The 13,244-nt window shown below is 44.1% G+C and overlaps 1 protein-coding gene across 1 annotated transcript; it reads right to left on the reverse strand.

Moving 5' to 3' along the window:
* Window positions 1-201: 201 nt before the first annotated feature.
* Window positions 202-9,718, reverse strand: LOC310798376 (Krueppel-like factor 15). Its single transcript, XM_083660919.1, has 3 exons — window positions 9,585-9,718; window positions 5,080-6,260; window positions 202-2,853 (listed from the first exon to the last, which is right to left on the reverse strand). The coding sequence occupies exons 2-3, from the start codon at window positions 6,192-6,194 to the stop codon at window positions 2,685-2,687; spliced, it is 1,284 nt and encodes a 427-aa protein (XP_083517045.1). The 5' UTR covers window positions 6,195-6,260; window positions 9,585-9,718; the 3' UTR covers window positions 202-2,684.
* Between the last annotated feature and the right edge of the window lie 3,526 nt (window positions 9,719-13,244).

The following is a 13,244-nucleotide window of genomic DNA, read 5'->3' on the forward strand; positions in this document are numbered from 1 at the left end:
CCAGTTATCATTGTAGCTACTCCAATCTCATCCTCAACACAGCCTCCGGCAGATCTCTAGCACGAGTGCTCCTCAAATGACAAAGCGAATGATTGAGGCCTTTTCCGTACTTGTTCTTTATTTTTGTAAATAGGAAAATAGCATTTCTGGTATTCAAAAAATACAGCCTGCGTTCAAACGGATATACAGGCAGGACAGAGAAAGAGTGTGTGTGTGTGTGAGAGAGAGAGAGAGAGAGAGAGAGAAAGAGAGAGAGGACTGGATGATGATTAGGGAATACAGGTCTGGATGTAGGTCAGTAGAAGTAGCCTGGGGAGGCTCAGACACAAAGACAGCACTGGTTCAGACGGATAAACATGTCTGCCTGTCTGTCTGCATTTAAAAAGGGTTCCTACATTACTATGCATGGTTGTTGTCAAAGAATGAAACCTAACGCATCGTAACACTATGAGACAAATATAAAATGTATAACGAGGACCGTTTGCCATGTGAGTAAATGTGCATTGCAACATGCAGAAGTGCTCTACTTTTGAGTTGGTCTGAAAAGCACCAGTTTCGCTCACCGTGGGGGTTAAGACCGCCAGTGGCCTTAGAGTGCGTAGCAACGAAGCCGAGACCACCCAGTTATTAGAAGCTTTTTCACTTTTAGTTATATCGTCTATTCGAACCACGTCTGTGACGTGAGGCACTGGTTAACAAGCACCACTATTTTCAGATCAGAGGACAGATGATACCGGTGACGAGCCACGGTACAGGAGCGGTGGGGTGGGGTTAAAAAAAAAAGAAAAAAAAGAAAGAAAAAAAAGAGCATGTTGGCATTTTACGATTCCGCTACATTTTGCGGAATTGCCAGTAGAGCACACGGGCTGCTCCCACTTCCCGCTTAACACAAGTGCACTTGAGATTAGCAGATTTAGCTTAACGGGTGGCGAATGGGCAAAAGATCGGGACTCCAAAATCCCAGATCCGCGATCAGTCGGTGACATTCCACAGATTGATCACGCTACAATCAAAACTCACATGACAGGCAGAGAGAAAAGAAAATACTTCTCCAAAAACATTACTACCGTAAATAGCTTAATGCACTGATTGAAAATCCTCTTTGATAAAAAAACATCTATTTAAAAGGCTACAAGCTCTGTACACATAATGTTAACGTTGTCTGTTATGTTCAGTACACATGATATTGAGTAGGCTAATACAGATGATTGAATAGAGATTAGCTGCCCTTCCAGGTTTTTTTTAAATCGTTAGCTTTCCTTGCTGCTGTAGTCAAACAGGAGGCGGGGCTAGAGTTTACAGTAGTTCTGTTAACTGTCAAACGAGAAAGAGCAGAATTATTTCACATCACTTTGCAGCTTGGAGCCAAAGTATAAAAACACACGCGGCCGAGTCGTCGCTAGGCCACATGAGTCGGCGGCTGCACAATGATTTCAAACACAAACAGAACAAAAGAGCTTATAATTTGTAGGTCACGTGACAACACGGGTGTCGTTTTCATGCTCTCCGCAGCAGGGCCAGAACAAGGATTTCTGGTTTGGCAACCCCCCAGTTCAGAATCACAGTTAAATAAGAGCAGTCACATGATAACAATACACAAGCAGGATCAAGTGAAGTTTCGGTGACATGGACAAAAGGCGTGGATGGGGAGCAAGGGGGATACTGGTGCTGGCAAAAGGCATTGACGGCGTGGATTACGATTGGGCAAATGCGGTAAAGGCCGGGGTCGGATGCATAAAACATCTGAAGGTTGAGAGTTCTCCTCGACTGGCCAACTTATGAGCCGGTGTTTGTCTCCTCCGACAAACACTCAAGTGTTTCACTCCGAATATCAAGAGGCTAATTCATGGCGAGTGCGAGCACTGAAAATCCTTTTAAGTGGAAAACAAAAATACGATTTCGCCCCGAAAAAGGCGGCTGTCGAACTGAGCTAACTGAGCCACGTGAATCCATGTTCCACCACAGTCCTTGCGATCAGAACACTATACTATTATATATAGTAATAGTAATATAGGCTGAACAAACACAAAGTAGCTTTATAGTTTTGACAATCACAACAGCCAACAATGTTTGCGTATAAAAAAGAAATAAGAAGCTTTATGCATATGGACCCTGACGTTTGGCTTAGAGCAAAGAGGGCAGATAGTAGAAGTTAGATGTTATCATGAGTTCTCACTACTAGATAACATCCTGCTTACAGCAGGAGTTTGTGTGTTAAAGAAAGTGCTGTAGGAGTATTAATAGTTATCACTGCTATCAACAAGCAATTGTTTGCAAGAGGGACAGCTGTTGGACTGGCTCCTCTTATGCGTTTGTCATCCGTGCGTGCGTGTGTGTGTGTGTGTGTGTGCGCGTGCGTGCGTGCGCGCACAAAGGCCAGAAATCCATATTCAGCTGAGCAACCTTTTCTTTTCCTGAGGTGGCTGTTCTCTCAGTGTAGCGCTAAGAGACAAGCACACATCTGCTCTGATTGACGAAAACGGTGAGAGGTTAAGAGACGGGACAGGAGAGCGAGAGGACGACAAGCAGAGGATGCTGAGGAGAGACGGGCTAAGAGAAGAGGAGGGGAAAGAGCAGCCAGCTCTCGACATTTATCTGGAAGTTTTGCTCGCGAAGCACCAAAAGTCCTGAGGGCGGCCCGGAGTCCCCTGGTCGGGTCGGGTGCAGGCCCGGGGTCGAGGACGTCACACGGTGGCTCTGATGATCCTGCTGGGCCTGGAGCTGCGGTGGACCTTGGTGTGTTTGGATAAATGGTCACTGCGGGCAAACTTCTTCTCGCACAGCGAGCACTCGTACGGCTTGATGCCGGAGTGAGAGCGCCGGTGGCGAGACAGTTCGTCAGATCGGGAGAACCTGCGGACACAAAGAGCAGACATCCGGGGATTGGACACAGAGGTACAGGAATACACCTCATCTTTAGGCGATTGGGCCGTTGGTCAGTTTACCCATAAAGTAATGAGATGGAGAACATAAGAGACCAAAATTGTTCTGTTTTCATAGGAAGTGAAGGTGGTGGCTAGTGGACTGTGTGCACAGCTAAAAACCACTGCGCAGTGGATGAAACATGGTTATTCACATGGAATAGTTCCAAATATAAAACTGTCTAAATCAGCTATACTGAATTAATTGCATTTCATTATTAATATTCAAAATCTACAGGCAATATATATATATATATATATATTACAGTATATAAACTTTTTATCACTAAAAGGTCAGTCTTATATTTTGGATAGTGTATGCTAAAGTGTTAGCATACTATCATTTAACATTGTGTATGCCATAGCTGCCATGTCATTGAGAGCGAGGCTCCTAAAATGAAAAACTTTGGGAACCCCTGTTTCTTGACTTAATCCAAGAGGTTAGGTGCTGTAGAAATGTAGGGAATTCGTTTGACTTGACAATTTTAAGGTAAAGGACGGTAAAGGTGTTGGTTCATAAGTCCTGCCTTGGAACCACAACGGAGGTGCTAAGTATTGACTCAGCGTGCCTCAGCTCAGTACTTAGCCAGTGGGAAACCAGAAAAGGCGAGTAGAGTAGAGGCGAGCCGAGCCAATACCGCGGCCGAAATGGACACATAAGTATTATGCTAAATTGTTATCATGAAGCCTATCACTCAACATAATGCTAAAGTGTTAGCATGAAGCCTACTATCACTCAACATAATGCTAAAGTGTTAGCATGAAGCATACTATCACTCAACATAATGCTAAAGTGTTAGCATGAAGCATACTATCACTCAACATAATGCTAAAGTGTTAGCATGAAGCATACTATCACTCAACATAATGCTAAAGTGTTAGCATGAAGCATACTATCACTCAACATAATGCTAAAGTGTTAGCATGAAGCATACTATCACTCAACATAATGCTAAAGTGTTAGCATGAAGCATACTATCACTCAACATAATGCTAAAGTGTTAGCATGAAGCCTACTATCACTCAACATAATGCTAAAGTGTTAGCATGAAGCATACTATCACTCAACATAATGCTAAAGTGTTAGCATGAAGCATACTATCACTCAACATAATGCTAAAGTGTTAGCATGAAGCATACTATCACTCAACATAATGCTAAAGTGTTAGCATGAAGCATACTATCACTCAACATAATGCTAAAGTGTTAGCATGAAGCATACTATCACTCAACATAATGCTAAAGTGTTAGCATGAAGCATACTATCACTCAACATAATGCTAAAGTGTTAGCATGAAGCCTACTATCACTCAACATTAGGGATGTCACGATACTAGAATTTCTACTTCGATGCCGATACCCAGGAAAATATCGATACTCGATACCATTTTCGATACAACACATAACACATCAAGAGGCACAAAAAATTAACAAAGACAGATGAATGGACAGATGCACGCTTCTCCATGATCTCTAGACCTGATAAAACTCATTAAAAACGTTGCACTTACACAGCAGATTCGCCCTGCTGTAGTCATCAGCCTATCAGAAGACTTTTATCTTGTTGAAGCAACAGATACCCACCAATGACGGGGAGGGAGAAATCAGTCGTATGTTTGATTTTTCATTAAGAGAAAGCACTGCTGATATTGGTACAGTTGCAAATGAGTATTGTATCCGTTTCAAATTTTTAGTATTGATACTTATCGATACTATCGATACCTGTTGCAAATGAGTATTGTATCCGTTTTAAATTTGTAGTATTGACTTTTATCGATACTATCGATACTTTTGACAACCCTACTCAACATAATGCTAAAGTGTTAGCATGAAGCCTACTATCACTCAACATAATGCTAAAGTGTTAGCATGAAGCCTACCATCACTCAACATAATGCTAAAGTGTTAGCATGAAGCCTACTATCACTCAACATAATGCTAAAATGTTAGCATGGAGCACCAGAGCAAATGATCTACTGGGGACACATGGATGGTTTTGGTGTCCATGTGTTCATCACTTAACTGGTAAGTTGACGAACGGAACTACTGTACAACCCTCAAAAAACTTGTTGTTTGTATTCCTTTAATCTTGCATTATTTTTGGCCCACTTTTCACTGTAAATCCCAGTAGTTTTACACAAGCCATCATGCCACATACCTCCAGCCACAGTCAGGCCAGCTACACGTGTAAGGTTTCTCCCCCGTGTGCCGGCGGAAGTGTGCCTTCAGGTGGCTGCTCTTGGTGTACATCTTCTCACAGCCCGGGTGGGAGCACTTGTGAACCCTCTGAGTCTCTGTGGGGAGTGCTGCTCTGGACATCCGGGGAGCCACCGCCTTCAGCAGGCCGCCGCCCTGCTGGCCCCCGACCCCCGTCACGCCCGTGATCTCCAGAGTCGTCACTGTGATGGGCAGAGGGGCGATCTTCACGTACTTCTGGTCAGCGGAGCACGCGTCCCCGGTGCTCAGCGCCACCAGGGTGGCGTGGGCGGAGGAGGAGGGCCCCTGGGGGGCCAGCAGGGCGAAGTTTTGCCCCGCGGCGCCCTGGAGCCCCACCACCAGGTGGGTGAGCCGGATGCCGCCAGCGGCCCCGGGGGGAGAGGCAGCCGAGGCTTGTGGCTGGCCCAGAGGTAGGGGCTGAAGCTGGAGCACCAGCGGAGCGCCCAGGAGCATTGGCAGGGCCGAGGCGGACGGCGACGGGGTCATCGGGGCCGAGGGGGAAGGGTCGGCCGGCCCGGGGCTGCGCTGTTGGTTCCGAGGCGTGTCCGGACCGGGGGAGCACTGGGAGGCACTGGTCCCTGCATCGCTGTGGTGGGATGGGGGTTCAGCGGCGGACGGAGGTTGGGTGCAGCTGCATGGGGTAGGAGAAGGCTCTTCTTTAGCGACTAGCAGCCCCTCTCTGACCAGCTCCATCTTCTCCCTCAGGAACTCCTCTATGTCCTCCAGGGTCGGGGAGAACGGGGAGGGCAGCCGGAGGGGGAATTCGGGCAGCCTGGGGTCCTGGCTCGCAGCCTGGCTTCCCTCCTCTCTCGCCGCTTCTAGAAAGATATGCAGCCGGCCGCCTTCCACGTCACCGTCCTCCTCCTCCTCGTCGTCCTCGTCCTCGCCGGGGCTGGAGCTGAGCATGGCTCCCGGCTCCTCAGCCTCGGGGCTGTAACAGGAGGCCGAACTGCCCCCCTCGCTGCCCGCTCCCTCTCCCAGGCCCAGGGAGAACAGGCTGCTGTCCCGGAACAAGTCATTCTCCAAGCTCAGCGTTCTGCTGCCGACGGACACCATTGATCCAGGCCGGATACGGTGCGGAGGACGCCGGGGAAACGGTAACCAGCACGGGAATCGGCAAACCTGCAAAGGCAACATTGAGACGGACGGCTTTTATCACCAGGTAGGACGCAACTGAGCGTGGAGAACAGTGCAAAGTCGGTTTAGGGTTCCCAAACTTCCTCAAAGCAAAACAGATACACTTTAGACTCAAACATTTCATATCAAGGACCCTCATTTAGTCCACATTAGAGCCACAGTACCTCATTTGATGAGATTGTGTCTCTTTGGCCAAAATCTGAGAACATTTCTGTCAGATAGGATTTTGTCCAGAATCCCATCATGACTATCTATATTGCAGGACAGTAGAGAGATAACATGACTATGTATTAGAGGTAGAGAGATAACATGACTATGTATTAGAGGTAGAGAGATAACATGACTATGTATTAGAGGTAGAGAGATAACATGACTATCTGTGTTGCAGGTAGAGAGATAACATGACTATGTATTAGAGGTAGAGAGATAACATGACTATGTATTAGAGGTAGAGAGATAACATGACTATCTGTGTTGCAGGTAGAGAGATAACATGACTATGTATTAGAGGTAGAGACATACTGTAACATGACTATCTGTATTGCAGGTAGAGAGATAACATGACTATGTATTGCAGGTATAGAGATAACATGACTATGTATTGCAGGTATAGAGATAACATGACTATGTATTGCAGGTAGAGAGATAACATGACTATGTATTGCAGGTAGAGAGATAACATGACTATGTATTGCAGGTATAGAGATAACATGACTATGTATTGCAGGTAGAGAGATAACATGACTATGTATTGCAGGTATAGAGATAACATGACTATGTATTGCAGGTAGAGAGATAACATGACTATGTATTGCAGGTAGAGAGATAACATGACTATGTATTGCAGGTATAGAGATAACATGACTATGTATTGCAGGTATAGAGATAACATGACTATGTATTGCAGGTAGAGAGATAACATGACTATGTATTGCAGGTATAGAGATAACATGACTATGTATTGCAGGTAGAGAGATAACATGACTATGTATTGCAGGTAGAGAGATAACATGACTATGTATTGCAGGTAGAGAGATAACATGACTATGTATTGCAGGTAGAGAGATAACATGACTATGTATTGCAGGTAGAGAGATAACATGACTATGTATTGCAGGTAGAGAGATAACATGACTATGTATTGCAGGTAGAGAGATAACATGACTATGTATTGCAGGTATAGAGATACCATGACTATGTATTAGAGGTAGAGACATATTGTAACATGACTATCTGTATTGCAGGTATAGAGGTAACATGACTATGTATTAGAGGTAGAGACATACTGTAACATGACTATCTGTATTGCAGGACAGTAGAGAGATAACATGACTATGTATTGCAGGTAGAGAGATAACATGACTATGTATTGCAGGTATAGAGATACCATGACTATGTATTGCAGGTAGAGAGATAACATGACTATGTATTGCAGGTAGAGAGATAACATGACTATGTATTGCAGGTATAGAGATACCATGACTATGTATTGCAGGTAGAGAGATAACATGACTATGTATTGCAGGTAGAGAGATAACATGACTATGTATTGCAGGTATAGAGATAACATGACTATGTATTGCAGGTAGAGAGATAACATGACTATGTATTGCAGGTAGAGAGATAACATGACTGTATTGCAGGTATAGAGATAACATGACTATCTGTATTGCAGGTATAGAGATAACATGACTATGTATTGCAGGTAGAGAGATAACATGACTGTATTGCAGGTATAGAGATAACATGACTATCTGTATTGCAGGTAGAGAGATAACATGACTATGTATTGCAGGTATAGAGATAACATGACTATGTATTGCAGGTATAGAGATAACATGACTATGTATTGCAGGTAGAGAGATAACATGACTATGTATTGCAGGTAGAAAGATAACATGACTATGTATTGCAGGTATAGAGATAACATGACTATGTATTGCAGGTAGAGAGATAACATGACTATGTATTGCAGGTAGAGAGATAACATGACTATGTATTGCAGGTAGAGAGATAACATGACTATGTATTGCAGGTAGAGAGATAACATGACTATGTATTGCAGGTAGAGAGATAACATGACTATGTATTGCAGGTATAGAGATAACATGACTATGTATTAGAGGTAGAGAGATAACATGACTGCAGGTAGAGAGATAACATGTCTACAGTATCTGTATTGCAGGATTACATAGAACTTCTAGAAGCTAGGATCAAAACAACAATACATTCTTCTAATGGTGAAGTTGCTGGGGACCCCCTGGAATCCCCTCAAGGAGCCCTGGTGGTCCCTGAACCCCATGTTGAGAACAACTGCTTTAGACAATGGGCCTCCATTTGTTAAGATTTGACAACTAAGAAATCCAATCTTAGAGCATTTATGTGGTCAGATATGATTGAGCACAGAATGATATAACTTTTCTTTACAATAGGGTGGCGCGGTAGGTAGCAATGGAGACAGTGAAGCCCATGATGAACACAGTCACCTACATTCTCTGGTTATGCTAATCTAATAGTGTGTGAAGGAAAAGTCAAATTAAACTACCACATTCCTATTCCTGGGAGCCTATAAAGCAGTGATTCTGAACCCTTTTCATATCAAGGACCCCTAATTTGGTCCACATTGGGGTCACAGACCCCCCATTTAAATGACATTTTGTGTCAGACCCAAATCTGAAAATGTGTCCAGAATTACATGACTATCTGTATTGTAGGTCAAATGAAACTATGACCAAAACAGTCATTCTACATTTTCTAATTGTTTCAACTTCTTGTAAATAAATGGTGACGTTTAACAATTGATCAATTTGCTGGGGACCCCCCGAAACTCCCTCAAGGACCCCCTGGTGGGGCCTCGGACCCCTGGTTGAGAACTACCGCGGCCCCCGCTGGTCCCCACACCCCGCATTGGGAACCATAGTTGTAGATGATGATGCCGACATTATGAAAGGATCTTTGTTGCTGGCATCATCCGCCCTCTGTCTGAACATCACGCAGTCACGCACATGTTGCAGCAGCAGCAGGGCCCGATGGCTGCCTGGTAAACACCACACGGCTGGCCCACAGTGACGCGCCCATAACAACCATATGGCGAGGAGGGAAACGAACCGCTGCGCAAACAAGTGGCACGCCAAAGCCCCGAAAACACAACACTTCGATCGACCGGATTCGGGGAGGAGGAGGAGGGGCACCTGAATACAACCGGAATCCACGAGTCTCAAGTTCGGCTGCTGGGTCACACATTTTCTATTAATACTTCTCCGTCTCGATAGCGAACAGGGAAAATCCCACCGCATCCGCCAAACTTACCGTGTGTTGTTGGCGAGTGTGCCGCGGCGGAGCGGCAGCGCCGTGGATGGGGCCTGTGTTTTACAGTCGTGTTGTTGTGGGGCACCAGGCAGACTAACACAGCCCGTCCCGTCCTTGCCACGGGTCCATGTTGGCATTCCTTCTCCCAGCGTCACGTGACCGCATCGCTGCACAGCTTCTGGAGGCACGGGTCCTATTCCGCCTCTCTGATTGGGCGCGCCCGCGGAGGCTCGCCCTAAAAGGGGCGCTCTGGTTGGCTGCCGCTCGATAAATTCTGCCTTGCCATGTGTTGATGGAGGGCTCGCTACTAGCATCACTGGATACAATGTAACCTATTGATGTTCTATTTTGTTCTATATACACGAGGTGGACAGAATAACGGACACAATGTATATTAATGGCAAGTAGCCTATGTTATAATAAGTAAAGTAGCAGGGCCACCCTGCTGTCATACAACTGCATCCTGAACTGAACTGTGGGACTGTAATGTATACTGGAGCTTTTCTTCAAGGAGGAAAGCCTCCACTTGTTTGAGGGATGGAGAGGTGCAGACTCGGTGGTGTTTAGTGTCTAGATGTGCTGAATGATTGGGCCAAAGGAAGGGCTTTGACTTCATCCTGGGGTTCATGGAAGCAGAGTTTACCAGTGTGCACCAGGAACAAGAAAGCAATTTTCATATTAGATCATGGGAACAATCACCATGCTTAATGACTCATATGGGTCATTTTAGAAAAATAGCCTGAAACATGACTCATCAGTCATCAGACCAACTTTGATTTGTAACTGCTGTTGCCCTTGCTTTGCTCAGAATCACTTTTATTGCCACAGTATGCAAGATTACATATGAGGAATGTGTCTTAGTGTCATTATGCAGCGTAGCGGTCATGTCAATATTCAGATAAAGAAATAGGAAAACCAACAAAAAGACAATCACAACATTGCAAGTGCAGTCCAATACAATATATACACAAGTGGAGAAGTGTTCAGCAGGCATAAAATATTAATTTACATGAATTTACAGTCTGAGTTAAATAGGTGTTGAATAGGCAGTGAATTTACATGAATTTACAGTCCGAGTTAAATAGGCATTAAATTAAATATGAGGCTGTGTTTGTCCGTGTTTGACATATTTTGTCATGATTTTCAAGACGGTTCAAGTTTGTTTATGTATACAGTATGATCATCACAAGCTGGTTCTCCGACCGAAATCATTTCTGTGGCCAATGCTCCTGCAATTCATTGGCTATTTGGTATAGCCAGTAGCCAATAATCAGCCAAATCAACACCAGAGATGATCACAGATACAATTTAGTTCCATTCTAAAAAAGGTAGATTTGGAAAGTGTAATATCAGAGGCGTAACTACGTAACTACCATTATGCAGGTAATGCAGTTGCATTGGTGCCCGTAACAGTTTATGGCCCGCATGCACGGCCCCTCCTCTTTATCAGAGGCGCAGCTTGTGAACAGGCAGGGCAGGCAACTGCTTGAGGCCCCAGGCCATTAGGGCCCCCTGAGGGCTGACAAAATGTACTCCACAACAGTGACTGCAAACCCCTCTCCATTAAACAGCCAATGGACAATTTGCAATGTGAACCCTCTAAAGGGGCTCCATGTCATCCCCTGGCCTGGACGATTTGGAATGACGTAGGAAACCTCCCTAAAGGGGACCCATGTCATTCCCGTCAAACCTACATGATTCACATAATGTCTTGAACTGAATGTGAATCAACACGGTCATTCACTTTCACTTTCAATTCAAGAGAATGTGTGAATCATTCCTGTCAAGCTTGCATGATTCACGAATTCTCTTGAATTGAAAGGGAATGAAGGGAATGGAGATGTTACTGTATTCGGAAGCCAAAACGAAAGAGAAAAGAGGATGTGGAAAAAAGCAAGCCAGTGGAGCTGATACTGATTAAGCAGATTTTAGTATAGCCTATGTGGAGATATACTTGAATAGCTTCAGCTAGCAATGAACTTTTTTTGTTAACTAGCTAAGCCAACAGTTAAGCTATTAGGTTGAATATATCAGTTTATTACATTGTTCACAAAACAAACGAGCTGGTCCATGAATAATCTAGTTAATATAATTCTCCATCATCTGTTCTCTAATTCTGATTTTTTCACCTCCGTGCCCTGGTTATCTTTTCAGATTTTGTGCCAGCAGCATTTCTCAGGCTGTGATGTGAGAATTGACCTTCACTGTTTCAACCTTACTGCTTCCTGTGCTCTCCTATCTTGCTGCTTCCTAGCATACTATCATTTTAAGAATGAGGCATTGTCTGGACTTCTCTAAACAGTGATCCCAGCTGTGCTCAGACTTATCCTAGTAGTAGATTCACCCCTTAATACCCATATATATATACATTATATTTGTATTATTATGCTATTACAGATACAGGCTTCATGAACAACATTCAGAGAGCCTAGCATTGATCTGCAGCTACTCATAAATATATGTGAGACTGATTAAGAGATGATGAAGAGAAGTCCTTGAGTTTTAGGGTCTCGTGCTGAGGAGATGTTTGTTCAGTCTCTTCTTGAAGGCATGAACACTGCATGATGTAATGTCTCCAACAACCGCTATCATGTGTGTCTTAGCGAGAAACTATTCTATAACAGGATATAATCGAAAAGATTGAACAGTGCGCCTTCACCGAAAATGTTTTCATCTGTTATGGTGCTCCGACACCAGATTTGGTCAAGTAGGCCTATAGCAGGGATGGGCAACTTTGATGATAGAGAGGGCCACAAAAAAATGTCCTCGCTACCAGAGGGCCAGATTTTGCTGAGGGCGGGGGGCCGAAAGGCGTCGGCATGAAAAAATTATGGCATTTAGAGGAATAATTCATTTTAAATGAACAGTTGTGATGTCATTATTCAGTCTTAAACACCAATATTTTATCCTTTTCTCACTCACTCCTATGTCACCACCTGCTCTCCCTGCAGGGCTTGACATTAACTTTTTTGACCACCTGCCAATATGGCCGCTAGATTTTAAAGTTACCAGCCAATTAGAATTTCCACTAGCCAAAATGTTTTTCTTGAAATAAACCAGAATATGAGTGGGTTAATTTAAGCATAAGTATCAGTAAGTGGCCCGGGATTCTCAAAGCCTGTGTTGCGGGTCACACAAGAACAAAAATGCACTCTTGAAGCTAAATAAATCCAAAACCAACGAGTTAATTATTTAAATTTTTACTTCACTGTAGAACAGTCATTTCTTACACATGAGATTACTTTTAGCTTTTTAGTCATAACGATTATTGAAAGATATTCCATATTCCAGACTGAAATGTTATAACAGAAGTGGAGTATTGGCCAGAATGACATGAACATTTGGACACTTATTCAGCGGGTTTCTTGCATGTTGCGTTCAGGTGCTTATGCGCTATGATATTATGATTTATTAGAGTTCAAGGTGTTTACAGTTTCACCACCAGGTGTCACGTTTTACTTTCTACCATTCATTTCTATGGGGAGAAACTTTTGCTGCCCATCTCTTTACGTGCCTGCATCATCATCATCATCATCATCATCATAGTATTCACTCATTATGCCCTCCCCCCCCCCCCCCCCCGCTAGATCTATCATCTGAATAAAATTCACAAAAAAGTATTAACACAAAAACAGCTGGGGGCAGAGCCTTCTTCTATAG

The sequence above is a fragment of the Poromitra crassiceps genome (assembly GCF_964638095.1).
Source record: "Poromitra crassiceps genome assembly, chromosome: 25".
Classification (NCBI taxonomy): domain Eukaryota; kingdom Metazoa; phylum Chordata; class Actinopteri; order Beryciformes; family Melamphaidae; genus Poromitra; species Poromitra crassiceps.